General features: G+C 37.1%; 1 protein-coding gene across 4 annotated transcripts; it reads left to right on the forward strand.

The window, feature by feature from the left end:
- The first annotated feature begins 99 nt into the window (after positions 1-99).
- LOC131616026 (E3 ubiquitin-protein ligase BRE1-like 2) lies at positions 100-27,045 on the forward strand. 4 transcript variants are annotated; one of them, XM_058887244.1, is made up of 19 exons: positions 100-337; positions 1,425-1,586; positions 1,749-1,836; positions 1,913-2,143; positions 2,298-2,465; positions 16,546-16,739; positions 16,822-16,905; positions 17,020-17,139; positions 17,225-17,411; positions 17,496-17,656; positions 18,339-18,410; positions 19,301-19,377; positions 19,609-19,800; positions 25,283-25,355; positions 25,457-25,543; positions 25,688-25,825; positions 25,934-26,136; positions 26,453-26,615; positions 26,808-27,045. In XM_058887244.1, the coding sequence occupies exons 1-19, from the start codon at positions 227-229 to the stop codon at positions 26,937-26,939; spliced, it is 2,643 nt and encodes an 880-aa protein (XP_058743227.1). In that variant the 5' UTR covers positions 100-226; the 3' UTR covers positions 26,940-27,045. The 4 variants fall into 4 exon arrangements, with proteins under 4 accessions (XP_058743227.1, XP_058743228.1, XP_058743229.1 ...); XM_058887245.1 differs by having other exon boundaries at positions 201-337; positions 1,429-1,586; XM_058887246.1 differs by having other exon boundaries at positions 201-337; positions 1,429-1,586; positions 1,966-2,143.
- The last annotated feature ends 950 nt before the right edge of the window (positions 27,046-27,995 follow it).

The raw sequence follows: 27,995 nt of genomic DNA on the forward strand, positions 1-27,995 counted from the left end.
TAACTTTTCTAGAAACAACCTTAGTTTTTTAATATATTGTATATATGTGAGAAAATTTTAGATTTTTTACCACGCTAAATTTGAGCAAAGGAGTATGGGTTTTTTTTTGTGCTATGCTTTTTCCTCTCTATTTCTAGTTCTTCTTGAAAAAGAGTTTAACAAATTTCCATTCTCATATTCCTAATGCTTCGTTTGGTTTGGTTTTGTTGAGAATTGCAGAATCGAAATGGAAAATTCAGACCAAGACGAACCTGACAAGAAGAGGCCTCATCTTCTCTCCCCTGTTTCTTCCCGCATCTTCAGAAACTCTTCCAACCATTCTCCTAACAGTAAAAATGTAACCGTTTTTTCTCTCTCTATTTTTTTTTTTGCAATAAATTGTTGTTGAATCATGTTGTGTATTCTGCTTTTATTTCTGCTACTGATCAGTTATGCTATGTTGATTATGTTGTTTTGAATATTTTGAGCTGGTTAGGGTTGTGGAAACTTGCTGAATTGGGTCTTTAGTTCATATGGAGTGGAATTTTGGGTAAAATTTGTTTTAAAAAACAAGGGGTGAATTAGGGTTTAGGTATGGACATGGGAAATACGACACCGGCAATGACACGTGGACACCGATGATAATTTGAAAAATGAATAAATTAAACATGATCACAAGTGTCAGTGTCAGTTTCGGACACCGACACTGACACAAACATACTTTTTCGGTGTCGTTGCTACAAAGCTTCTCTCACTAACTAGAGATTCGGGCTTTGAAGAGTAGTAAGAGTGAATTTCATGTCATGTGATTCTTTTTACATTAGGTTATGTATGTTAGATTTATATGTCATAGTTTTGGGGGGTTAAAGCGACTTTGCGTGTGCTTAACTATGTAGTAAGTAAGTAGTAACGATATGTTATAGCTTTTTTAGCTATTTGTCCTGTGCGTAACTATGTAGAAACGACGATTGTCAAAGAAAAAAAAAACTATGTAGTAACGACACTTCAGATTGAAAGGTTTTCTTTTGGTATATGATACTGACACAACACCTACAAGTGTTGGTGTCCAACATTGACACGTGTGTTTTCATTCAATTATTCAATTTTCTCAAATTATTACCGGTGTGGATTTGTCAATTTTGTCAATTTCAGTGTTGTGTTTGTGTAAGTGCTTCATAGGTGCTTAATATTTAGGAAAGAGGATTTTTTCATGTCGTTGAGAATCCTTCACTTTAGAAATGTGGTGTATTTTTTTTAAATAGAAAAAGAATGTACAAGTAGGGTATTTACGCGGCTTAAAAGTGCTAGGCAAGAGTTGTAGAAGTGAAAGAAAAGACGGTTTGATTAAACAAGCCCTCTATCTGTGTGTGGCTGGCAACACATTATTTTTAACCATGATTTGTTTATATGTTTTGATTGCGTAATAATTGGAGATGCTTCCCCAGGCAGATGCAGAAGCCTTACAGCTCCAAAATCAGAAGCTTGTTCAACAAACAGAAATCCAGAAACAGGCTTTACAGGATCTTGAAGAAAAAACGAAAGAACTAAAAGAAAGACAAAATTCTTATGATGACTTATTAATTGCATTCAACCAAAACTGGGAACAGGTTATTCTTTATTGTCATGCTCTGGTTCTGTCGATTTTGCTCTCTATTCCTTTTTTGTTATTTCCTCTTTCAAAAGTAAACACTATCATAGGTGAAAGACTAGGCACCTTTTTAACATTGGTGTTGAATGTGCACATTGGTTTAACTTATTTTCTTTTCTAGTTGGTTGCTGATATGGCTCTTCTCGGGATACAAGCAGGGAGAGACAAAGATTCTTTGCAAACTTTAGATTACCTTGATAATCCTCAAGGTAAGTTAACACGCATGTCAATTTCTTTCATGCAGTATTAAGAAAAACCAAGATACTGAATTTACTTTCTTTTTAGGTTCACTTCCTCCGTGTCCTCCAAATGATATATTTCTATGTAAATTAATCCAGAAAGATTCTATTGAAGGAAGCAGTAATGATGAGATAACTAGTTTTGTCGAGAAAGCCCTTGCTCTGCGTCAGTCATCTACTAGGGAGTTGTTGGAACTCATTAATGGTACTGTTGATGATCAGATGAAAAGAATTGAAGATATAGATCAGGTTTTACACGGAGATTTATCTGCGGAAGGTATGATACATATGAGATACCATGCAATGATGGAACTATATTGCTTTTATTAAGGGTTGAATTGATAGTTTTCTACCATATATTGTTGATGTTGGATTGCTTAAGGAAATATGTATAATAAATCTTTTCCTTTTACTTATACTTGGGTTTACAGATGTTATCATCCAAATATCTAAGATTGACGATATGACAAAAAAGGAGGTTGACAATTTTTGTGAAGTAATTAATACTCTCCATGCAAAACACAAAGAATATACTGCTGGCATTCAGAATTATATAGACGAGTGCTTACGAGATCAATCTGACATAAAACACCTTAAAGGTATTTGAAATGTTTTTTTCCTTTATTGTTTTAACTACGGTTATTATGAAGTTTAGAGTAACTAAACATTGATTTAAATGATCTCGATTACCATATAATGTGGCTTTTAAATGGTTAGCAACACGGCTTAATAAAAGGAAGGTTTCCTTTTGCTTAATGATATTTGTTAGTTATAACTGGGTTTATGATTCTAGTATTAAAATGGTTTATCATAAATTTTATTAGGGTATCTCTGGCTGCTATAATTGTACAAGAATAATTTTGGCATGCTGTTCATTTGTTGTTATTTTGATGATTGGTTATTGTTAGAATAATATGAAAATATCTCAAACTCAATATACTATGAGGAATGATTTTCATAATTCCTTATATTTCATGATTTGTTTCCTCATTTAATCCTAAAGGCTATCTCTGAGGAATAATTTTCACAATTTTTTATATTTCATTATTTTGTTTCCTCATATAATCCGGACCGAGAGTCCAATTCAAGTATAAATAAGGTTTAGTATTTTGTCTCTTATAAGTCTCATATCAAGAAAATATGAAATTTAGGGCATTTTTTCTTTGTTATCTCTCATTTTTCTCTTTGTTTGGATAATGGGAAGTGGGACTAATAGAGAAATAGCTAAGTATATGCAAATATAGCTTAACCAAACAAGGCCTGAAGGCTTGTAACAAACTGTAACTGACTGCGCTGAGTCAGTACAGTCTGATTGGATTATAAATACTCAACCTACTGAGTATTGTAACTAATTTCCCTTTTGAGTTTTCACAATATCAAAAACTAAAATACTCCCTCTATATTTAACTTGAATTCGATCCTATTAGAGTATATAGTATTATATAGAATTAGGTTAAGTGATATAGTGCAATAGTGAGCTAGCAGTCACATATATAAACCACACGTGTAACTAATTCAGTTAGAGTTTTCATTATCAAGTTTATAACAAACTCTCTCTCTTCCTCTTTCTCTCTGCATTTATCTTTTTTCTATTATGGTATCATGAGCTTCTGATCCTTTCGATCATGGCTTCCGTTACGAGTTCCGCAAACACGGCGAATGATGGAGATTCATCATCGCAACCACCAGCTTCGTCTTCGCTGAAGAACGCGTTCAAGACGTTTGCTCAACAAATTAGCATCAAGCTTGATAACAACAACTTCCTCTCATGGAAGCAACAGGTGGAAGGTATCATACGCATTCACAAGCTTCATCGTCACCTTGTGAATCCTGAAATTCCTCCACGGTTTCTCACGACTGAAGATCGTGAATCGGATTCCGAGAATCCGGCGTATCAACTCTGGCTTCAAGAAGATTCTCTTCTGTTTACGTGGCTCTTGACGACGCTATCTGATGTGGTGCTTCCACGAGTTGTCAAATGCGTTCACGCACACGAGATCTGGTCCGTTATTGATCAGTTTCAACGCACACAAGTCTACGCCAAATCGCGACAACTTCGCTATGAACTTCGCAGCATGGAGAAGGGAGATCGCACAATTGCACAGTACCTAGGTCGAATTCAACAGATCTGTGACATTCTGGAGTCAATCGGAGATCCGGTTTCTCATCGCGATCAACTCGAGACGATTGTTGAAGGTCTTCCACCGGAATATCAAGCCCTAGCGTCAATCATCCAATATCGCGATGAACCGTGTGCCCTAGTAGTTGCAGAAACGATGCTTCTCTCTCATGAAGCTCGCCTTGATCGTACTCCTCGTAATGTCTCTCAGGATTCTCTCTCTGTGAATCTCACTCAAGGTACCTCCACTCCTACTGTTAATTCTACTGTTTCTACTGCGTCTGATGCTCCCACACAGGAGTCAGCACCACCGTCGGAGTATTCTCGTGGTGGTCGTGGTGGTCGGTTTGCTCAGAACAGAGGAGGTGGTCGCAATGGTGGACGTAATCGCGTGCAATGTCAGATATGTGCCAAGACTGGTCATGATGCGAAAGTGTGCTACTATAGACTTGCTGTTCAGCCTGCTTCTGGAGGTCAATGGCGTGCACCTTCTCCTTGGTATCAAAGTGCACCTGCTCAACAACAACCGGCTGCTAGTCAGTGGTATCCTCCTCAATTTGTTCAGTGACGTGCTCCAGCTGCTACTGTTAGGCCAGATAAACACAGGCATATGTTACTGGCTCTAATGCAGGTGCCACTCCATCTAGTGCTTCTCCATGGCATCCTGACTCAGGTGCTACGCATCATGTCACACACTCTGCAGAGAGCTTTCTTGAGAGTATTCCCTCATCTGGAGCAGATCAAGTAATTCTTGGAAATGGCCAAGGTCTGCCTATTACTTCTATTGGCACTACTTCATTTCACTCACCTCACAAACCACACATTACACTCACACTGAAGAATTTATTGCTTGTTCCTAATATCACCAAAAATCTAATATCTGTCAGTCAGTTTGCAAGAGATAATAAGGTGTTTTTTGAGTTCCATCCTGATGTGTGCATTGTTAAATCCCAGGCTACTTCTGAGGTACTTCTCCAAGGAGCTCTTGGCAAGGATGGACTTTATTCATTTGGATCTCTACAGGCTCTTTCTTTACCTTCTTCTAGGAATAAAACACCTGTAGTGCACACACTCACTAGCAGTGATTCTGGTAGTTCTACTTTGAATTCTCATGCAAATAAATCTGCCACTAGCCTAGGTCCTTCATTGTATGAGCAGTGGCATAGAAGACTTGGGCATCCTCATCATGAGGTTCTCAAGTCTGTCTTACTCAAGTGTAACATTCCTATTCCTAAGCAATCTACTTTGGATTTTTGTGTTGCTTGTTGCTTGGGTAAAGCTCATAGATTGCCCTCCACTGCATCCAATACTTTATATAATGCACCATTTGACCTCATATTTGCTGATGTGTGGGGTCCTGCTCCAATGCTTTCCACTTCTGGATTTAAATATATGCTGACACTTGTTGATACACAAAGTTCACCTGGATTTTTCTGCTCAAACTAAAGTCTGATGTTACTGCTATCTTCACTGACTTTCTGGCTTATGTGCAAACTCAGTTCAGATGCACAGTCAAGACTGTACAGACTGATGGAGGAGGTGAGTTTCAACCACTTACTCCCCTACTGACCAAACAGGGAACCATTCACAGGTTCACCTGTCCCCACACCCATCATCAAAATGGGTCTGTAGAGAGAAAGCACATGCATGTGGTTGAAACAGGCCTGACTTTGCTAGCCCATGCTTCCCTACCTCTCAAATATTGGGATCATGCATTCTTGGCTGCCACTTTCCTTATCAATAGGATGCCTACTACTGTGTTAGGTATGGAGTCACCTTTCAAGGTGTTATTCAAAACTGAACCTGATTACAAGTTCCTTAAAATATTTGGATGTGCTTGTTATCCACACCTTAGGCCCTACAATTCATCCAAATTCTCTTACCACACTAGAGAATGCTTATTCTTAGGCTACTCCACCCAACACAAGGGGTACAAATGCCTTGCAGCAGATGAGAGACTCTTTATTTCAAAAGATGTCTTGTTTAATGAAACAAGGTATCCTTACCTTGAGATGTTTTCAGATAAGCCTTCAACCTCTAGTTCTTCCTCCAACTGCCAAGTGCCAGTTCCATTCAGGTTCTCAAATTCATCCTTGTTGGCTCAGCCTACTAGTACTTCTCCTATCACTTCAGCCGCTGTCTCTTCTTCTTCTTCTTCTTCTTCTTCTTCTTCTTCTTCCTTGGCAGCCTCTGTTCCTGAACATCTCACCTCTGCCTCACCTCAATCTTCTGCCATGCCTACTCATCCTGATGCTTCTCCAACTGCAGCATCTTCTTCTATCCATCCTTCTTCTCCCTCACCTTCTTCCTCTGCTCCTACTTCACCTGTGGTTACTAATCTTCCAGTTAATACTCATCCTATGGTAACTAGGGCTAAGGATGGAATTGTGCAACCTAGACTGCATCCTACACTTCTTCTCACTGAACTGGAACCCTCATCTTACAAAGCTGCCCTAAAAAATCCTCACTGGCTGGCAGCAATGCAAGATGAACACAATGCCTTACTCAAGAATCAGACTTGGACCCTCACGAGGTTACCTCCTAATAGAAGAGCCATTGGTTGTAAATGGGTATTTAGAATCAAGCAAAATCCTGATGGCTCACTTCAGAAATACAAGGCTAGACTAGTAGCCAAGGGCTTCCACCAGGTTCATGGCTTTGATTTTCAGGAGACTTTTTCTCCTGTAGTGAAGCCTGTCACTGTAAGAACTGTTCTTACATTGGCTGTCTCTAGAAAATGGCAACTCACTCAATTGGATGTCAACAATGCCTTCTTGAATGGCATCCTTACAGAGGAAGTTTACATGCAGCAGCCCCCTGGCTTTCTGAATTCTGATCCTACCCTTGTATGCAAACTTCATAAAGCCATCTATGGCTTAAAGCAGGCTCCTAGGGCCTGGTTTGAAAGGCTTACTGCTGCCTTGCACAGCTTTGGGTTTGTCACCAGTAGGTGTGATCCATCCTTATTCACCTTGAAAACCTCCACTTATTCTATCTACATGCTAGTCTATGTAGATGATATAATAGTGACAGGAGATTCTCCTTCTCATATTCAGCAGCTAGTTAACAACCTCAATGCTCAATTTTCTCTCAAACAATTAGGTCTTTTGAACTATTTTCTAGGCATTGAGGTGGCTCATATCTCAGGTGGATCTCTCTTCCTCTCTCAGTCCAAATACATCAAAGATCTCCTTGCCAAAACCAATATGAGTGAGGCTAAGAGCTTGCCTACCCCTATGGTGTCAAATCTGAAACTGACCAAAATGGGGACTGATTATTTACCAGACCCTACTTACTATAGGTCAGTAGTAGGAGCTCTCCAATATGCTACTATCACTAGGCCTGAAATCAGCTTTGCAGTGAATAAAGCCTGCCAGTTTCTATCTCTACCTATGCAAAGTCATTGGGTGGCTGTAAAGAGGATTTTGAGGTACCTCAGGGGTACCCTTCATCATGGTCTTCACTTTATGCCAGCTGCTTCTCATCAGCCTATCTCAATCACTGCATTCTCTGATGCTGACTGGGGGTCAGACCCTGATGATAGGAAGTCTACATCAGGTTCCTGTATCTTTTTGGGGCCTAATCTAATTTCCTGGTGGTCTAAGAAGCAGACCCTAGTAGCCAGGTCCAGCACTGAGGCTGAGTACAGAAGTTTAGCCAGTACTGCCTCTGAGGTTCTTTGGATTCAATCCCTCTTAGCAGAACTGCATGTGCCTACTGCTACTCCTCTCCTCTATTGTGACAATCTCAGCACAGTTTCCTTGGCTCACAATCCTGTGCTTCATGCCAAGACTAAGCACATGGAACTTGATATCTTTTTCCTTAGAGAAAAAGTCTTAAATAAGACATTTTCTGTGAGGCATATCTCTGCTGAGTTCCAAAGTGCAGATATACTTACTAAACCTTTGTCTGCTCAAAGGTTCCTAGTTCTAAGGGATTATCTCAAAGTTCTTGACAAAGCATCTCTCTCTCGAAGACTCCTAAAAAATGGCAGCACCATTTGAAGGGGAAATATTAGAGTATATAGTATTATATAGAATTAGGTTAAGTGATATAGTGCAATAGTGAGCTGGCAGTGACAGGTGTCACTGCAGTCACATATATAAACCACACGTGTAACTAATTCAGTTAGAGTTTTCATTATCAAGTTTATAACAAACTCTCTCTCTTCCTCTTTCTCTCTGCATTTATCTTTTTTCTATTAGATCCCACACCATGACTTTTAAAGGAGATTCGAACCAAATGATTAGTGAATCATTGTCTCCGATTTCTCGTTCTAGAACATATTCAAGGCGTTTGCGTACCAAAATTTTCTAAAATTGGATAATGATAATTTCCGTTCTTAAAAGCTACAAATTGAAGGTATCAGCCGTATGTAGAAATGTCATCGCTACGTGGTAAATCCCGGGATTCCTCCATGATGCCTCTTTGAAGCAGGTTGCATCAATTACGTGGAGAATCCTCCGTATCTCACGTGGGAGCAACAAGATTCGTTTTTGTTCACGTGTCTTCTTCTCTTAACACTGTTTGATTTTGTGCTTCTTTGTGTCGTTAGATGCGTTCAATCATCAAGTTTAGAACGGCATTCACAAGTACATTTTTGCGCATACAAATACGAAGTCTTGTCGACTTTGATCTGAGCTAATGTTAATTTCCGAAGGTGAGAAAACAGTTGCAGAGTATCTAGCTTGAACTCAAAAGATTGTTGATGTTTTTGATTCTATTGATGATCCTGTGTCACACTTTGATCAATTAGAAGCAATCCTAGTCGGTTTACCTGATGATTACAACATCATCAACATACACCACAAGTAAGATATTTCCACAGTTGCTTTTATTAAAAAATAGTGTATGATCACTCTGACATCGTTTCATTCCAAATGGAAAATCGTTTCATTCCAAATGGAAAAACCACTTCACTGAATCTCGCAAACCAAGATCTAAGTGATTGCTTAAAGCCATACAATGATTTCTTTAAACGACACACTTCTCCCCATGAGCAACAAAATCGGGTGGTTGCTCTATATACACTTCCTTTTGTAAATTACCATGGAAAAAAACATTTTTCACATCTAATTGAAACAAGGGGCAGTGGTGCTTGGCAGCATAATACAATAGATGTAAGTTTAGCCACAGGAGAAAAAGTATCAGTATAGTCAACTCCACATGTTTGAGCATATCCTTTAGCAGCTAGTCGTGCTTTTAAGTGCGCCACAAAGCCATCCGGATTCATCTTGACAGTATACACCCATTTGCATTTAATAGCTTACTTGCCAGTAGGAAGAGAAACTAAATCCCAAATGTCATTATGCTCAAGAGCCTTCATTTCCTCCTCCATTGTCTTCGTTCTCCATTGTCTGTCTCGACCATCATGGTTAATAGCATTTAAAAGAGATTTAGGAAACAAAAATAGAATCTATGTCGGCAACAAATAATTTAGAAGTAGATGACAAAAGACAAGAATACACATAAGAGGAAATAGGATAAGTACAAGTATGCTTACCTTTGCGTAACACAATTGGAAGGTCATTTGCAGAATCTAAGGTTGAATATCTTATGGGATATCCTCTCTTGAAACCTAGGGACGACGAGAATATGTATGCTCAAAGAACTTGAAACCTCTTGCAATAGGAGTTGGATGAAATCAATACAAATAGTCAAATTCAGTCGACCAATAGTTACTCGTGGCACATCACTCAATTAGATGTTAATAAAACCTTCCTCAATGGTATTTTGGAAGAGGAAGTTTACATGCACCAACCCCCATGTTTTGAACACTTTGATTAACAGTTGGTTTGCAAACTAAATAAGGCCATCTATGAACTCAAACGTGCCCAATAGACTACATTGAGAGACTCAGTGCCCAATAGACTACATTGAGAGACTCAACAGAGCCTTGAGAGAGGCTTTGACTTCACACCTAACATGTGTGATCCTTCTTTGTTTCTTCTCATTACTTCTACCTATTTCATTATTTTGTTGCTATATGTTGATGACATGATTGTCACTTGAAGATCTCATCACCAAGTTCAACACTCAGGTTGCACTCAAACACGTGAACAACCTAGAATGTTTTCTAGGTTTAGAGGTTAATGAGCAAACACATTACTCTCTTTCCTTATCTCAGGCCAAGTACATCCTGGATCTTCTCTCCAAAGCCAACATGATTGATGCTAAGGGCATGCTAACTCCTTGGTATCTAACCTGGATTTTTGAAAGCATTGCTTAGATTACTTTAATGATCCCACTTTCTACACATTTATTGTGGGAGCTTTACAGTTTGCTACCATCACAAAGCCTGAAATTAGCTATACTATCAATAAGGCTTTCCAGTTCTTGTCTCAACCCCAGAAAAGTCATTGGACCGCAGTCAAGAGGATTCTTCGCTGGCTTAAAGGTTTACTTCACCATGGCCTTCTGCAAGGAGTTTTAATAGGATAGAGTTAGGCCCAACCACATTTCTTAACATGGTATCAGAGTTGGGATTAATAACTCAATGTGGACATTTGACCCAAGTCCATGCTAGGCGTGAGAATGGGTGTTGAAGTTGGTATTTGTGCTGCTGGAGTTTGTTTGAAGTCCCACATTGCTTAGGTTCCCGGGATGTTGATTGTATAAATATGTAAGGGTAACCTCACCCTTTGAGCTAACTTTTCGGGATGAGGTCCAAGCATATTTAACAATTGCTTTTGAAATTTTGTAGATTCACTCTTTACTGATCAAGCTCCAGGTTCCCTTCACCACTCATATACTCTTTTGTGACGATCTAAGTCTAAGCACCATGGTCCTATCACACAACCTTGTACTTCATGTCAAGACAAAGCATATTGAGTTTGACTTCTTTTTCTTTAGGGAAAAAGTAATCAAGAAGAATTTGGTGGTTCAACATGCTACCAATTAGCTCGCAGATTTGCTCACTAAACCTCCATCTCCTTTCGAGTTTCTGCAACTCAAGGTCTAGCTAAAGGTTTTAGACAACAAGCCACCTCTGCACTAAAGATGACCCAGTATTTGAAGGGGAGTAGGTAGATAATACAATAATAGACAAGTATGTAAATATAGCTTAGCCAAACAAGGCCTAAAGGCTTGTAACAGACTATAACTAACTCTAATGGATTGTGCTGAGAAAATGAAATACTAGCTCACTCTTTCTCTCTCTTTCTCTTCATCTCTCCTTTCATTTCTCTTTCTATTAGTGACAAGGTTGACCAGGTTGAGATCTTCCATAAGATCGATAGGAGGTTGGAAGATCGTAATTATAAAATCTTAACCAAGACTGGAAAATTCAAAATAATTAATTTTTTAAGATCAAGAGGGGTAGCAAGATCGTAAAAGATAAGATCGTAACAAGGATTATCAGATCCTACTAAAACAAAGCCTATTTCTAGAAACAAACCATATAATTGATAAACTTGAGATGTCTATTCTCTAAACCATAAACCTAAAACTTCATCATTTAAAAAGTACCCGTTACTGTCATCAAGATGTAATAGTTGCTCCTTTATATCTTATCACACTCGTCCTACTAACTCCTTTCTTCTAAACTAGTGATTGTGGCTGTCGATTATGGTAGAATATGGCCATAATAGCACAAAATCAACAATTTCACTATCCTGTCACAAATTGGTTACGATATACGATTCTGCATTAGATTCAAATCATTGGGGGTGAGTGAGATTGTAAATCGTAAGATTTTAAAATCTTATGGTTTTTGATCTCACTCAACCCCAATGATCTGAATCATGCGTAGAATTGTATATTGTAGCAAGATCGCTGCAAAATCGCAACCCAATTGTGAACACATAGTGGAAATATTTGATTTTGTGCTATCATGGCTGTATTTGGCCATAGTTTGATGTTTTTCGGCCATCGCCAACACTAGTTGAGAAGAAACGAGTAAGGATGAGAAGATGCAGCGGGACCACAATTACAGTTTGATGACAATGACAACATGCCCTTTGAATTGATGACGTTTTAGACTTTTGGTTTAGAGAATAGATTTCTCAGCTTTAGGGTTTGTTCAAGTAATCATGTTCGTTTAGTATAATCTTATAATCTTCGTTACGATTTTATGTTTTACGATCTAGCTACCCTCTTCCAATCTTACAAAATAATTAGTTAAGATCTTTCAATCTTAGTTACGATCTTATATTTTACGATCTTGCGACGACTTTGCAATCTTGTGCAAGATCTCGATGCTGGCAACCTTAATAATCATAATATAGATCTTCATGAAAATCTTCATGAATTACTAATAATCATTCCATCAAAATCTCTTCTTTATAGTCTTGTCTTCTGACATTTGGACTAGCTTCTAGTTTACATCCTCTTATCTATCAGTATGAGTTATATTTTTAACAATGCTTATCTCTTTGATGTCTCCCAACATTCCATGACATTTAACTATAAAAATTAAGATAGTTGATAAGACTTGCACTTCCAACCACTATACTATTTAAAAGTAACTATTTAACGAACGTCGTGTACTTAAATTATCTAGATAAATTTCTATTGAAGATCTGTCACTAAGTAGGCAAGAAAGAAAATGAAAGAGAACTTTGTGAGAAAAACCTTCCCACTCCTTTTTTCTTGCTCTTATTGAATGTGTTTTCTCTTGCAATGATACAATTTCAAGAGCTGTATACTTCCATCGCTTTAAATGTGCTTCCATCAACTCCATTACTTTTGATAAAAGACCAGTGCCATCATCACATGAAACTCAACTTTGATATCTTCTCTACCTGAAACATGTAAAAGACTTCAAGTTTGTACAATTTGGATTATCTTCCATGGTTTTGTCATAATTTCTTGAGTAATTGAGATGCATTCGCTCTAGGGTTCAATGTAAAAGACATTTTTTTATGGATGTGTATATCCAGTATGAAGTGAATGATGATGAATATCTACACGCTCTTCTCGTATATGCTCTTCGACAAATTATCAATTTCAATATTGGACTGCTGAATTGAATCATTATAAATCATTGGCGAGGTCTCTGCAATTTAACATTAATTTTGCTTCCTTTTTATAATTGATTTTTTTTTTTGTTGCTTCTCCTTTACACAAATTCTTTATAAATACAATTTTAGGTTTGCAAGGCTAACGTTGCAAAATGGGAGAAAGAACTGAATTTTTTAAAATTGGAGTCCCCTGATAATGCAAGGCATATCCTTGACGAATTTGAAACTAAAACTATTGAACGCAAACTTCAATTCTAGAAGTGTATTATTGAAAGAAATGATCTTGAAATTTTGAAGGAACAGGCCAAACAGGTTGCTGGTCTTCATATCATATTTTATATATTTAAATTTGCGGCGTCGTGTGTGCTAAAATCTCCTAATTTCTTACAATATTACATGTTAGAGGTAGAAAAGACATCAAAATTTAGTTTTGTATGAAGACCTCGACTTTATTTAAGGAAATGTGGATAATGGAGGGACAATTAAAGCAATGGAATGATATAGCCTTTGAAGTATTATCATAGCAATAGAGAACACATTTACCAAGAGCAAAATTGAGTGGGAACGCTATTCTTACAAAGTTGACATTTTTTTTTTCTTTTTCTCACCAATTTTGTGATGGGCCTTTTACAAACATTAATCTTGATAAATTGAGTCCGTGATATATTATGCATTGTTGCTTATACATAGTATAGTGGCTTGAAGTGCAAGTTTTATAAGTCATCTTAATTTTTGTTGTTAAATGTTGCCGGATTATTTACTCAAATACTAGTGTTATTGGATTGGTTTCATATATTAGATCCTAAGCCATCTTTTTTGAATTGCTTTCATATTTTCTTTACATATCATGATTTATTTCATACTAACTAGGTTTAAGGGTCTAATGCATGTGTAAATAGGGAGTGATGTTTTGTTAGGAGCATTTGTCCATGACATTTAATTTTCTGTAGTTTTTTATTACACAGTTATAGAGGATTCATTCCCTGGTTGAGAGTTACATCAATGTTTACAATTACATCAACTATTTTCTATACTCTGCACTTAATTTAGTCAGTATGATTTAGGTATCGGTAGAATCTCCATTTTCTCCTCTCCCCTCCACGAAATTGCATCAGTCACCCACGCGGTTACTTCTACTTTATGAACAATGTCACATGCCCCATCAATTTAGCCAGCCAATGTTGCTGGCTTTTGATTGTCACTCACTCCTCCAAGGGAGACTTTGAGCTACTTTGATCAGCACACACGGCAAAATTTACTACCAATTATGGCTCTCGATATTGAATTGCCAATACTAAAGTCATTAACTCCTTCTCATACACTGATTTGGAGAAGGAATTTGTATGAGGGGCTTTTTGGGAATAAGCAACTGATTGCGACCCCTGACTTAACACAACTCCCACTCTCTTCCTGAAGCATCAATTCAATGAAATGACTTACCAAAATCAGGCGGGAGCTAAGACAAGGGATTCAATTACCGCTTTTGCAGTTTCCTCTCTTTCAGCTTCTGAGTTCCAATAGAATGACCCGATGTTAAGCAAATCTGTCAAAGGTTTGGCAATCTTCCAGTAATCCTCTATAAACCTTCCAGTATGATAGTGGCTTCTCTGGGAAATGCCAGTTCAGAATACATTCAACCTTGTGAGGGTGCGTGGATACCTCTCCCCTGAAAATGATGTGTCCCTAGTAGTCAATTCTTCTCCTTCCAAAACTTCATTTATTATTATCATAGTAGCGGGGACTTTTGAAGAGTGCTAAGAACCAACTCAGGAAATTGTAAGTGATCTTTGCCAAGTCTTGCTTTATAATAAGTATGCCATAAAAGATACCTAGACAAACTTGTGAAGATATGGGGGTAGAGTTGAGTTCATTGCACATTAAAATGTGGCAGGGGCGTTGCTAAGCCACAAAGGAGAGAGCGAAAAATTCATAGTAGCCTTGGTGAGTTGGAAAGCTGTCTTTGGAATGTCACCATTGCACACTAAAATTTAGCAGGGTCATTGGTTAACCTAACCATTATATGACTACTTCAACCAGCTTATCGGATCAGGCATGCAAGAAACCAACTGTGACCGATCTGACTAAGCCAATTTTTTTTTTTTTGAAAAAAACTGCCGATCTGACCGTTCACAATAACCGGTCAGGTCATGGTTACTATGCTTTCTAAACTCTTAGAGAAAAATAAAGGATAAATAAACCCAAGCTGGTCTAAGTAACTCACAAATTGGTGAATGTGATTCACTATTACAAATTACAGCACCCTTGCCACGATCTAACTCTCAAGTCTCACTGTTCTCAGCCACATCCTTGGGAATGAGAAGTCTGTTGGTTTTACCAACCTCAACCACTCTCTTGAACAGAAAAGAATGACAGCTTGTGAAAGAATGTGAAGTAAAAAGAGAGTGGGGGGTGGGGGGAGGAAGTCAACATGTCAAGTGAGGGATGTGGAGTCTTGTGTAGAGGAGAAATTTTCTATGGGTAAACGAAAGAAGTGAGAGTGATGTCACTGGATAGTATAAAACCAACTGATTCCACACATGGGTCTGTGTGAAAGGCTTGACTTGGAGAGATTCCCATTCAGTTATGTTTAAAATGCCAATAGTAGGATTTAACCACAAGAGTTAGTACATGTTAAAAAACTCATGAACCATTGTGTAATAAAGTTTTCTGAAGTAGTTATTTGTAAGATTTATTGTATTCATTATATATACCGGTTTGACCGGGGATTCATCACTGAGTCGAACACCCATCCGAGTCTGATGATATGATTTTAGGATAGAATATTTCATTATATCCTTTCTTCTTATGTACGCATCACCAAAATAGTGTGCAATTACTGAAATACATTTTGCTTTCTTTTTTCCTGATTATAATTTATTCGAAGTTGTTTACATTGGTCTGTATAACTGTATTAGAGTTTGTACTTTCAAATAATCAAAATCAATATTCGGTTTATCTCCATAGTTTTAACTTCCATGCTTTTATAATTATAATTTTTCTTCGGGAAAATTATGGAATTGAATTTCTTTTGTTTGTAAAATTATAATACAGGAATTGATTTGATTTTAAAATCCTTTGGGTTCTAGTTTAAAAAAATTAATAAAAATCTATGCAAATTTGGTTGTTTTGAATTGACTTAATTTTACCTTTAAATGATGGAATCGAGATTAGTTATTCACCTCAATTAAGTTTAGTCATTTAGCCTATTCTAATTTTGACTCATAAAATAAATTACTAATTGCAAATTTAACATCAATTCAATTACTAGATAAAATCAATTCGGTTACACTGCAGTTTGGTTGAACCGAGATTGGTTCAACTGCATCTTATTTACTTTTACATATTTATGTACTTTATTTACTTTTTTAATTAATTTATTTATTTGTCACCCACTTCAACTGTGATAATCCGGTTGAACCATGACCTAGAAGTCTCGTCGATTTAGTCTCCAATCTAGTTTTTAAAACATTGGAATAGACATGACCTGATATTTATGCAGAGATTTTTTTTCTCCGATTCTGAAGATCGTATTGGCTCTTATAAATTTGGCTGATTTCTGTAAATTAATTGTGTATTGAGAGTTTTTTTTAATACTTATAGGAGAGCTTGACGAGATCGCGGCTGAACTTGAAAAGAGTAGAAGAAAACTAGTTAGTCTGAAAATGCAAAAGGATGCAGCTATGGGAATGAATTCCTCCAGTGCAGATGCGGTGAATGGAAACGTGTCTCCTGAAAAGCCTGCTGACAGAGCCATGGGGTTGCCTGAGTTGAAGAATTTAATTGAGGAAGCCAAGGTTTTTGTTGAGTGATTTTCTTTGCTTTCGTCATTCATTTGTCCATTCGGTGTTTAAGATATGTGCTCGGCTGATGTCATAGATAGTGGATGCTGATCGTCTTTCTGAGCTTCAAGATGCTCGGGAAAAAAATCAAATCTTGACGAAGCAGTTCCAAGAACTTCAGGTTTGTATATTTGCGTTATCTGCCGTTGTTTTTGACATAATTTCTTGAGTAACGGAGATGCAGTCATTCTAGGTTTCCATGTAAAAGTGACTTTAAGCGTATGTTTATTTCCAGAATGAACTGAATGATGATAAATATGTACGCTCTTCCCGAGTATATTCTTTAGCAAATGATCAACTTCAACATTGGATTGCGGAATTGGATCGATATAAATCATTGGTGGACTCTCTGCAGGTTGATAGTGATTTTTTTCCTTCTTTTATAATTGATTTTTTATTTGTGAGTTTCTCCGACATATTCTTTTCAAATACAATTTTAGACTGGAAAGGCTAATATCGCAAAATGGGAAAAGGAGCTGAATCTTAAATTGGAGTCTTGTGATAATGCAAGGCGCATACTTGACAATTTTGACTCCAGGACTGATGAGCTCGAGCTGCAGTTGGAGAAATGTATTATTGAAAGGAATCATCTTGAAATTAAGATGGAAGAGGCAAAACAGGATACTGGTCTGTATATCACATTTTTCTGCGTTTAGATTTGCGCTGTGTATGTTTGAATCTCCTAGTTTCTTACAATATTACATGTTTCAGGGAGAAAAGATATCAAAGCCGAGTTTCGTGTGATGGCCTCGGCTTTATCTAAAGAAATGGGGATGATGGAAGCACAATTAAAGCGATGGAAGGATGCTGCTCTTGAAGCTGTATCATTGCGTGAGAAAGCACATTCACTAAGAGCAGAATTGAGTGGGAAGGTTATTCTTCCCTATATTTTCTGTTTTCACCTACTCTATATAAAATTTTCTCAATAATTTGATTATGTGATGTTCTTTGCATAGATACTTTGACTTAGTATAGTGGTTGAAAGTGCAAGTCTTTTAAGTTGTCATAATTTTTGTTGTTAAATGTCATGGAATGATTCAATGAAATGCTAGGGGTTTGGAAAATCACAAGAAAAGCATGGAGAAAGTAGAACTATGCAGAAGATTCTGCTGCTATGCTGATGATGAAGATCTATCACCAGAGAGGCTGGCACAGTCTCTTGGTTGGAGTATGATTCCAAGTTGGTCATTGATGTCTTCACAAATTTTGACATTGTCCCATGGCTCATGATAAGTCGGAAAATTGTTTTTTAATTTGTGAAGATATGCATTTCCCCCAATACATTTACATTTATAGGGAAGGAAATAGATAACTATGCTGATAAGATAACTTGTTATGGCTCTAGTAATCATGGCTATGTTTAGTGGGACTTTGTCTCTGATTTTAACAGGGAGGATTTTTTTGCAATAGGGCATGCCTATTTTTTTATTTGGATTTAGGTGATTGTTTCTCTTCTTTGCATGTTACTTTTATCTATAAAAGAAGTAGAATGATGACATGTAGTTCTTAGTTGTTTTAAGCATTAAGGTTTATTGATTCCTTTGTTTTGAACAGGCAAGCGAACTCCAGAGCCTTTCAAACAAATGTGCCAATCAGGTTTTGGAAATAAAGTCTTCAAAAGCATTGGTAAGTCCACCTTGGCTTTTACCTTGGTATTTTTTTTTGCATAACAATAATAATAATTTCCCTCTTCTTCCTTGATTAAATTTAATTGAGATTCACTTATCTTTTACTCCCCTATCTCATAAAAAGTGATTCATTTGCACTTTTTCTCTGTCTCAAAATAATTATCCATTTACAATACCAATGCAACATTTATTATTACTTTTCTACTACTATACCCCTATTTATCAACTTTATCTTTATTCAACTATTCTATTAACTACAATTAATAAGGATATTCTAGTACAAATGATATTAGCTTTATGCCTTTATCATTAAAACCAACACATCTAATCATTTTGTTAAAAACCGCGCATTGCTCAAATAAGACACTTTTATGAGATTGAGGGTGTACTTCTAAATCATAGAGCATGTTTGTGACTGAATCAGATTTAACTGCAATGTTCTTCTTTTCTTTTCCTTTGTTTTTTGTTTTGCATGTGTATACTTATATTTTCCATGATTCTCAAACATTATGTGCATTATCATTTTAGTTAGAGATACTTACAGTGAAGGCATGGCAGCTGGCATGCAGTTAGCTTCTGTTATAACAGCTTGCAGTTAGCTTCTGTTACAACAGCTCGCAGTTAGCTTCTATTATAACAGTATACAGTTAGTTTCTGCTATAACAGTATACAGTTAATTTGTGTTATAACAGCTCCTTGAATTCAGGAACTGTTCACTTGATTTAAGGGAGTTAGTTAGAAGTTAGTTTAGTCTAACTACAACTCTATAAACTGTGTTGAATCTATTGTATTCAGTAACAATGAAATCATAATAATTGATTCTGAAATTTTCAATACAGATTGTCTATAAATAATGTTAAAACAACTCATATAGTTGTTTTGTTACAGATTGAAAAGTTACAGCAGGAGAATCAGGAATTGGAATTTGTTCTCGATATGTATGGCGGAGAGGATTATCAAAAAAGGTATGCTGTTTTAGGTTTGTTCAATAGTGGCAGAGTTTGTCTACTTAATGCAGTTTTTTATCTTGTTTTTCTATGCTGTATTTGGGATGATAAGCCGAATTAATTTGTTAAACAAAGTTATGGAAAGAAGCACCCGCATGTGGTTGTTTCTCTTTGCTACAAGATGTTAATCTTTTCCTTTCCTGTCTACTTGGATGATTCATTCTGAATATGCTAAAAACTTGATTTCAGCTTGCTAGAAGTTAGAGAATCTGAAAGTAAAGCTCGCTCCCAAGCCGAAATGCTGAAAAATGCTTTAGATGAACATGGTCTAGAGTTGAGAGTAAGAGCTGCTAATGAAGCTGAAGCTGCTTGTGAACAAAGGCTTTCCGCCGCAGAAGCTGAAAAAGAGGAGTTAAGGGCCCAGCTTGATGAAACTGAAAGGTTTGTTTGTGTTTATGCATACTACGATACTGATATGTATTTGCTGCATTGACAAACTGATGGAGAACATCTATTATATTTCTTCCCTTTTAGTTTCATTTTTGTGGTTTTTTATTTGGGAGTGAATTTTGCGGTGATGAATAGTGAACGGTACATGAGTTAAAACTTAAAAGTTTATAAAGAGTTGAGGACTATGTCCTTTGGCCGATATATTATGCTACTTTAGATAGTGTATCCCTTGGGATGTTTGTAAGGGCTGCATTCAACTTTTTATCACACAATGACTGTCACTTGTTCATTTGGGTCATTTGCCTGTCAAGAACCAATTATTCCTAAAATCCAAGTTATTAGATAAGATTGAGCGGTTTATAGTTTTATATCGTAACATATACATGCTTGATGAAAATCAGAAAATTGATTTTGAAACATCTACATGGTGTAAATGACAAGAACATCTTAACTATTTTTATTGTCAATAGGTTTAATGACTGCATTTATGATAATTACTAATCAGAATATTTGTGCATAAATGTATATTATACTGCACTATCTGATTTATTAGAATATAATTAGTAGTGTTAATTAGCATAATAAACTGCATAAATGTATATATGGCAGTTTCTGATTTATTAGGAAGAATAGCCCATTTATCTTGTAATTTAACGTGTATATATATGAGAATTCTCCCAAGGGAAGAATACACAGTTTTCACTCATAGAATCTGAGTTTGACATGGCATCAGAGCATGTCACGATCCAAAATCTAGTCTTTGTTCTCTAGTTTTGTCTTTCAGCTTCGAATTTCCCGGTCTTGTTCTTTTCCCCCTTTTTTTTTTTTTTTTCCAATCAAGATTTCCATCTCGTGTTTCCAATGTTCTTCGATTCAATGTCAAAAGAAAAACAAGATGTTTTCATGGTTCGCCTTAATGGCAAAAACTATTCAGCTTGGGAATTCCAATTCTCTTTATATGTCAAAGGAAAAGATTTGTGGGGTCATGTTGATGAAACAACTCCTGCCCCTAACAAAGACAAAGATAAGGTTGAACATGCTAAATGGGTGGTCAAAGACGCTCAAATCATGTCGTGGATCATTGGTTCGGTTGATCCCAACATTGTTCTGAACCTTCGACCATACAAGACTGCAGCAACAATGTGGGCTTACTTGAAGAAAATCTATAGTCAGAACAATGCAGCCCGAAGATTCCAACTTGAGCACGACATAGCTAATCTCAAACAGGAAAGTCTCTCTATATCTGATTTTTACTCTCAATTCATGAATCTTTGGGCTGAATACACTGATATAGTTTATTCAAATTTAAGTACCGAAGGCCTAAGTACAGTACAAACAGTTCACGACACTACTAAACGAGATCAGTTTCTTATGAAATTGAGATACGATTTTGAAGGTATCCGCTCAAATCTGATGCATAGAGATCCAGTACCCTCATTGGATGTGTGTCTCAATGATTTGTTACGTGAAGAACAGCGCTTGCTTACACAATCCATCATTGAAGAACAAAAATCATCTACTGTCCCAGTGGCATATACAGCACAAGGGAGGTCAAGAAACCATGATATGAGCAATATTCAATGCTTTTGTTGCAAGCGCTCTGGGCATTATGCCTCCAACTGTCCAAAAAAATTCTGCAATTACTGCAAAAAGGATGGGCATATTATAAAAGAATGTCCAACTAGGCCACCAAAGCGAAATGCAACAGCCTTCACAATTTCGGTTGATTCGTCTACTGCTGTCCAACAAAATGCGCATACCGCTGTCCAACAAAATGCGCATACTGCTGCCCAACAAAGTGTGCCTACTGCCGCCCAGACTTTGACCCCTGAAATGGTTCAGCAAATGATCATTTCAGCGTTCTCTGCTTTGGGATTCTCAGGTAAATCATCTTCACCTTGGTACTTTGATTCTGGGGCTTCAAACCACATGACCAACAAAGCTCAATTTCTTAATAATGTCACCAAATATTCTGGTAACCTCAAGATACATACTGCTGATGGAAATCAATTACCTATCACAGCAACCGGTGATATTTCTTCAACTTTAACCGATGTTTTTGTTTCTCCTGGTCTCACTAGTAATCTTATTTCTGTTGGTCAATTAGTTGACAATGATTGTCAAGTACAATTCTCAAAATCTGGTTGTCTTGTGCAGGATCAACACTCAGGGACGATAATTGCGAAGGGGCCTAAAGTTGGACGTCTCTTTCCACTCAATTTATCTTTGTTTCCAAGTCTTTCTTTACCTTCTATTTTGTGCAATGTTGCAACCGTTGATTATCAAATGTGGCATAGGCGTCTTGGGCATCCAAATTTTAATGTACTCCATGACATACTAAAATCTGGTTTTCTTGGAAATAAGCACACTCCATCTCTTAATTCTATTGATTTTGATTGCATTCCTTGTAAGCTTGGCAAAAGTAAAATTCTTCCTTTTCCAACACATCAACCGAAAGTAACACAACCTTTTGATATTATCCATAGTGATGTTTGGGGAGTGGCACCGATTATATCTCATGCAAATTACAAATATTTTGTAACTTTTATCGATGATTATAGTCGTTTTACATGGGTCTATTTTCTGCGCTCAAAAGATGAAGTTTTTTCCACTTTTAAATTTTTTAATGCTTATGTTCAGACTCAATTTTCATCCAAAATCAAAATACTTCGCTCTGACAATGGGGGCGAATACACATCAAACTCTTTTCAAGAATTCTTGCAATCTAATGGGATTGTATCTCAAAGATCATGTCCTTCAACTCCCCAACAAAATGGGGTAGCTGAAAGAAAAAATCGTCATTTGCTTGATGTTGTCCGCACACTTTTAATCGAGTCTAATGTGCCAACACGATTCTGGTGTGAAGCCCTATCCACAGCAGTTCATCTTATAAACAACTTGCCATCCCCATCAATAAATAATGAATCTCCGTTCAGCCGAGTATTTGGTAACCCACCAGATTACTCCACTCTTCGTGTTTTCGGATGTGTGTGTTATGTTCATCTTCCTCCACGAGAACGCACTAAACTTACGGCACAATCTGTTGAATGTGCTTTTCTTGGATATTCATCTCATCAAAAAGGATTTCTATGCTATGATCCTAATCTTCGTCGAATTCGGGTTTCTAGAAATGTCATTTTTTTTGAAAAAAAATATTTTTTTGCAACCCATCATGATCTTCCTTCTTCTACATTTTCTGTTTTGCCACTGTTTTCTAACTCTTCTACAGGCCAGCCATCCTCTAAGCCTCTGTTGACCTACCAAAGACGCCGTGTTGTCACCCAAAATCAGCCAGCTGACTCCCACGGGCCCCTTCGAGAAAGTTCCTCGACTGCTGATCCAATACAAGAACCAGAACCAGGCCCTGTACGACAGGGTACGCGCATCCGTAAGCCGCCAGAAAAGTATGGTTTCTCTAATCCCTTATCCTTGACAGCAGCATTATCTTGTGTTTCTATTCCTTCTTCTTATACACAGGCAATGGAGCATGGTTGTTGGCAGACAGCTATTGAAAATGAACTTTTGGCCTTAGAAGAAAATCAAACATGGGAAACTGTACCTTGTCCTCCAACTGTTAAACCTTTAGGCAGCAAATTTGTGTTTTCTATAAAGTTGCGTTCTGATGGATCAATAGATCGTTACAAGGCTCGTTTGGTAGTACTTGGAAATAAGCAAGAGTATGGACTAGACTATGACGAGACTTTTGCCCCGGTCGCCAAGATGACTACTGTCCGCACCATTCTTGCTCTTGCTGCATCACAATCCTGGCCACTACATCAAATGGATGTGAAAAATGCATTCCTACACGGTGATCTTAAGGAAGAAGTTTATATCAAACTTCCCAACGGTATGCCCACTTCTTCCTCAAATACTGTTTGCAAACTAAAACGATCGCTATATGGTTTAAAACAGGCACCACGCGTATGGTTTGAAAAGTTCCGATCTACCTTACGTGGTTTTTCATTTATTCAAAGTCAATATGATCCATCTCTTTTTCTACAAAGGACTCCTAAAGGCATTGTGGTGCTTCTTGTTTATGTGGATGATATTGTGGTGACTGGTTCTGATCAAGAAGGTATCTCTACAATCAAACACATGTTGCATTCATCTTTTCACATGAAAGAATTGGGACGTCTTACTTACTTCTTGGGGTTAGAGGTACATTATCAACCTGAAGGAATTTTTGTAAATCAACAAAAGTACATTAAGGATCTAGTCCAACTTGCTGAACTCACAAGCGGAAATCCTGTTGACACTCCCATGGAAGTTAATGTTAAATATCGACGAGATGAAGGTGACCTTCTTGATGATCCAACTCTTTATCGCAAGCTGGTTGGTAGTCTTATCTATGTAACTATAACTCGCCCCGATATATCTTTTGCTGTACACATGGTTAGCAGGTTCATGCAAGCACCACGACATTTCCATTTTTCAGCAGTGCAGCGAATCATTAGATACCTCATTGGAACCTCAAAACGGGGTTTATTTTTTCCTCATGATACGACACTCCAACTTCAAGCATACAGTGACGCTGATTGGGCAGGGTGTCCAGACACAAGAAAGTCTACTACCGGCTGGTGTATGTTCTTAGGAAATGCTCCTATTTCTTGGAAGTGTAAGAAACAAGATTCAGTTTCAAAGTCATCCACCGAAGCCGAATACCGTGCAATGTCTGCTGCTTGTTCTGAAATAATATGGTTGCGCGGTCTTCTTACAGAACTTGGATTCGCTCAAGCACAACCAACTTCGTTATATGCTGACAACACTAGTGCTATACAAATTGCAGCGAATCCAGTTTACCATGAACGAACGAAGCACATTGAGGTTGATTGTCACTCTATTCGGGAAGCCTATGATCGAAGAGTTATCAATCTACCTCATGTTTCCACATCTGTTCAGACAGCTGATATCTTCACTAAATCATTGACACGTCAGCGGCACAATTTTTTAGTTAGCAAATTGATGCTTGTTGATTTACCAGCATCAATTTGAGGGGGGATGTCAATAGGTTTAATGACTGCATTTATGATAATTACTAATCAGAATATTTGTGCATAAATGTATATTATACTGCACTATCTGATTTATTAGAATATAATTAGTAGTGTTAATTAGCATAATAAACTGCATAAATGTATATATGGCAGTTTCTGATTTATTAGGAAGAATAGCCCATTTATCTTGTAATTTAACGTGTATATATATGAGAATTCTCCCAAGGGAAGAATACACAGTTTTCACTCATAGAATCTGAGTTTGACATTTATTTGTTTGTAACATTTGACGGATCCAGCGATTATAGCACACTTGCTAGTATTGCTTTGTCCGATAGAAGCAATGTTATTTATTTTGTTAACATCATCTTTCTTTTTTCTAATTGACTGTCTTCATATGATTGGAATTAACGACTGTACAAACTGCCTCCTTTTCATCAGTCTGCCTCCTTGACCATGTTTTATCTGCGACTATTCAGGAAAAAATCAGAGCTGGCTGAGGCTATCAAAGTTAAAGAGGCTGAGGCAGAGACCTATATCTCTGAAATTGAGGTTTTCTTTATGACTCCACTTTTTTTTTTTTGTACGGCAGTTAGTGATGAGTTTGCTCTAACTGTATTTTCTTATAATAAAAATTAAATGCTTTCTTGTAGACTATTGGTCAAGCATATGAAGATATGCAGACACAGCACCAACATCTGTTGCAGCAGGTGGCTGAGAGGGACGACTATAATATCAAGGTATGTTTTCTTAGTTATTGTAATGCTACCTTCTGGCCTTCACCATTTTTTCTTTTACGACTCCTGGAATGCTTAGGTTATTGTGTAGGCTTTTTCACTACGTCTTTGTGAGACCTTTCTCATCATATTGCAAACTTTATGCAGCTTGTATCAGAAAGCGTGAAGGCAAAACAGTTACATAGTGCTTTACTGTCTGAAAAGCAAGCTTTAGCAGATCAACTTAAACAGATTAATTCTTTGATAGAAAATTCAAAGAAAAAGATTGCAAGTAGTGTAGAGCAGGTTCAGTTTCCCCTGCTGCCTAGCCCTACTTATATATTTTATTTTTGATAGTTCTCTAAACAACTTTGCTGCTGCTTACTGTTGTAAACAATTATTTGAACCCAACAGATAGAATGTCTTCTATCAGAAGCCGCCAAATGTACTCAAGAGGAAAAACACATTGCAGCCGCTTTAGAGTTTGCCAGGAGGGAATTGGCTGATGCTGAGAAGGAGTTGAAGTTGCTCAAGTCTATTGCTTCATCCTCAGAGAAAGAATACGACCAAATTCAGAAAGATGTGGAAGCTTTTGAAAAGGAATTGGATAGTGAAAGGTATTTTCCTCTTTTGGCCGGTCAATAAAGTTAAGATTCGGTACAGATTTTTTAGTAGAAGTCTTTAAATCAGGGTTCATTCAAACTATCCTCCACTTAGTGAGGTTTAGTGTGTTTATTATACTGTTTTAAATCTTATGATAATCGTAGAGCCACTGTTAGTTTGTGTAAAATCATATTTTATAAAAAGTTTTTACAATTAAGATCGGTGTTAATGTTATGCATTGATGATATGGTTGACTTTTGAAAATGATTACCTCTTATGAAATGCCCTCTCAATTGGCTCAACAAATGCTTATCTAATTATGTCATGCAGGAGTTCACGGAAGAAGCTTGAGGAAGAACTAATGGAATTGAATAACCAAATTGCTGAGCTGAAAGCTGAAACAGAAGAGACCGCGGTACAACAACTTGAAGAAGAAATAAGAGTTTGCAAGAACATGATCAAATGTACTGTCTGTTCTGACCGTCCAAAGGAGGTAAAAACAGACCAACTTATTCAACTGCACTTCTTGCTTTTATGTTAGTTAAACTAACTTGAGAGTGTTTGAAACTTGAAAGAGCTTAGTTTAACTTATCTCATATGATATGCATATTTGTATTTGCATTTGGAAGCCTAAATAAAATTTACTGCAACAGCATTATCTAAGAGTTTGATATGTATTTGGCAGGTTGTGATTTTGAAGTGCTACCATCTGTTCTGCAATCCATGCATACAAAGAAATCTTGAACTCCGTCACCGCAAATGTCCTGCCTGTGGAACAGCATTTGGACAGAGTGATGTACGCTTTGTTAAAATTTGAGACTAACTCATCACTCATGTAATGATACCCTGTATTTTTAGACAAGCATTCTCATCCAACAAGCAATAAATTTTTGGATTATAGAACATTGATATCCTTGCACTTATTTTGTGTATGATTCAAATTCATGCACTTGTTTTCGGATTAAAAACCATGGTGCCTCATTTTTAGAGGTCTATAGAACATGGTACCTAAAAATGAGTTTGACAGAAAGGTCTATAATTCAAATTCTGACTGTTAACAGTGTTCTTGTAACAAATAACATTTATTCTGACAATAACACAACAGCAGCAGAGAGGTATTCAATTTTTCATGAAAGACAGAGCAAAGCTGGAACACCATCACCACCGATGAACCAACCTTCGAAAACAAAAAAGTGAAGAACTTCAAACCTTTGGAGAAAAAACGACGAACTCCTAAAGGAAATACGAAAAACAATAGTGGAACACCAGACTATGCACACACCCTCTTGGTGGCGAGTCAATCTAGAGCGGGAGCCTTAATTATATCGACCTCAAACTGGGATCTCACTCGGGGGTAGGGATGAGGAACAAACCCTTAACTGAGTGCGAGAGAAAGCGGTTAATGCAGAAGATGATGGAACTTAATCATCCATTAAGATAAGATAATGAAACAAAATCATTCATAATGATAAGTAATCAGATAAGGCCACTAATAAACTTAATGATGAAACAAAATAATTTGGCATAATTGTTTACAAGACTATGCCAAAGGTCGTACCCAAGACGTCTCATTCCAATCATGTTGATTGGATTGTGTAAGCGAAGAAATTGAGAGTATGCTATCCTCCTTTTACCATTTCTTCATCACGATTAACAAAAAAAAAAAAAACTTTGAGTCATTACTACGTAAAAGCAATTTCACAACAGTAGAAAAAGAGACCACCACGTCTGATCAACCGTTGAGAGGTAAGAGGTGGTTGTATGTATGATGTTTTTCACCACAATCGTGCGACCGCGATTACACCACGGTCTTACGACCGTAATTATAAGCTATGTAACGCGCTACCTATCACAATGATTACTTAAAAGAATC

Source organism: Vicia villosa, linkage group LG7, assembly GCF_029867415.1.
Source record: "Vicia villosa cultivar HV-30 ecotype Madison, WI linkage group LG7, Vvil1.0, whole genome shotgun sequence".
Lineage (NCBI taxonomy): Eukaryota > Viridiplantae > Streptophyta > Magnoliopsida > Fabales > Fabaceae > Vicia > Vicia villosa.

Coding starts and splice junctions, on each gene's coding strand:
- LOC131616026 (XM_058887244.1), top strand. CDS start 227: ATGGAAAATTCAGACCAAGACGAACCTGACAAGAAGAGGCCTCATCTT. Junction 16,740..16,821: donor ATTTAATTGAGGAAGCCAAG/GTTTTTGTTGAG, acceptor CTGATGTCATAG/ATAGTGGATGCTGATCGTCT. Junction 25,826..25,933: donor TTGCAAGTAGTGTAGAGCAG/GTTCAGTTTCCC, acceptor TGAACCCAACAG/ATAGAATGTCTTCTATCAGA.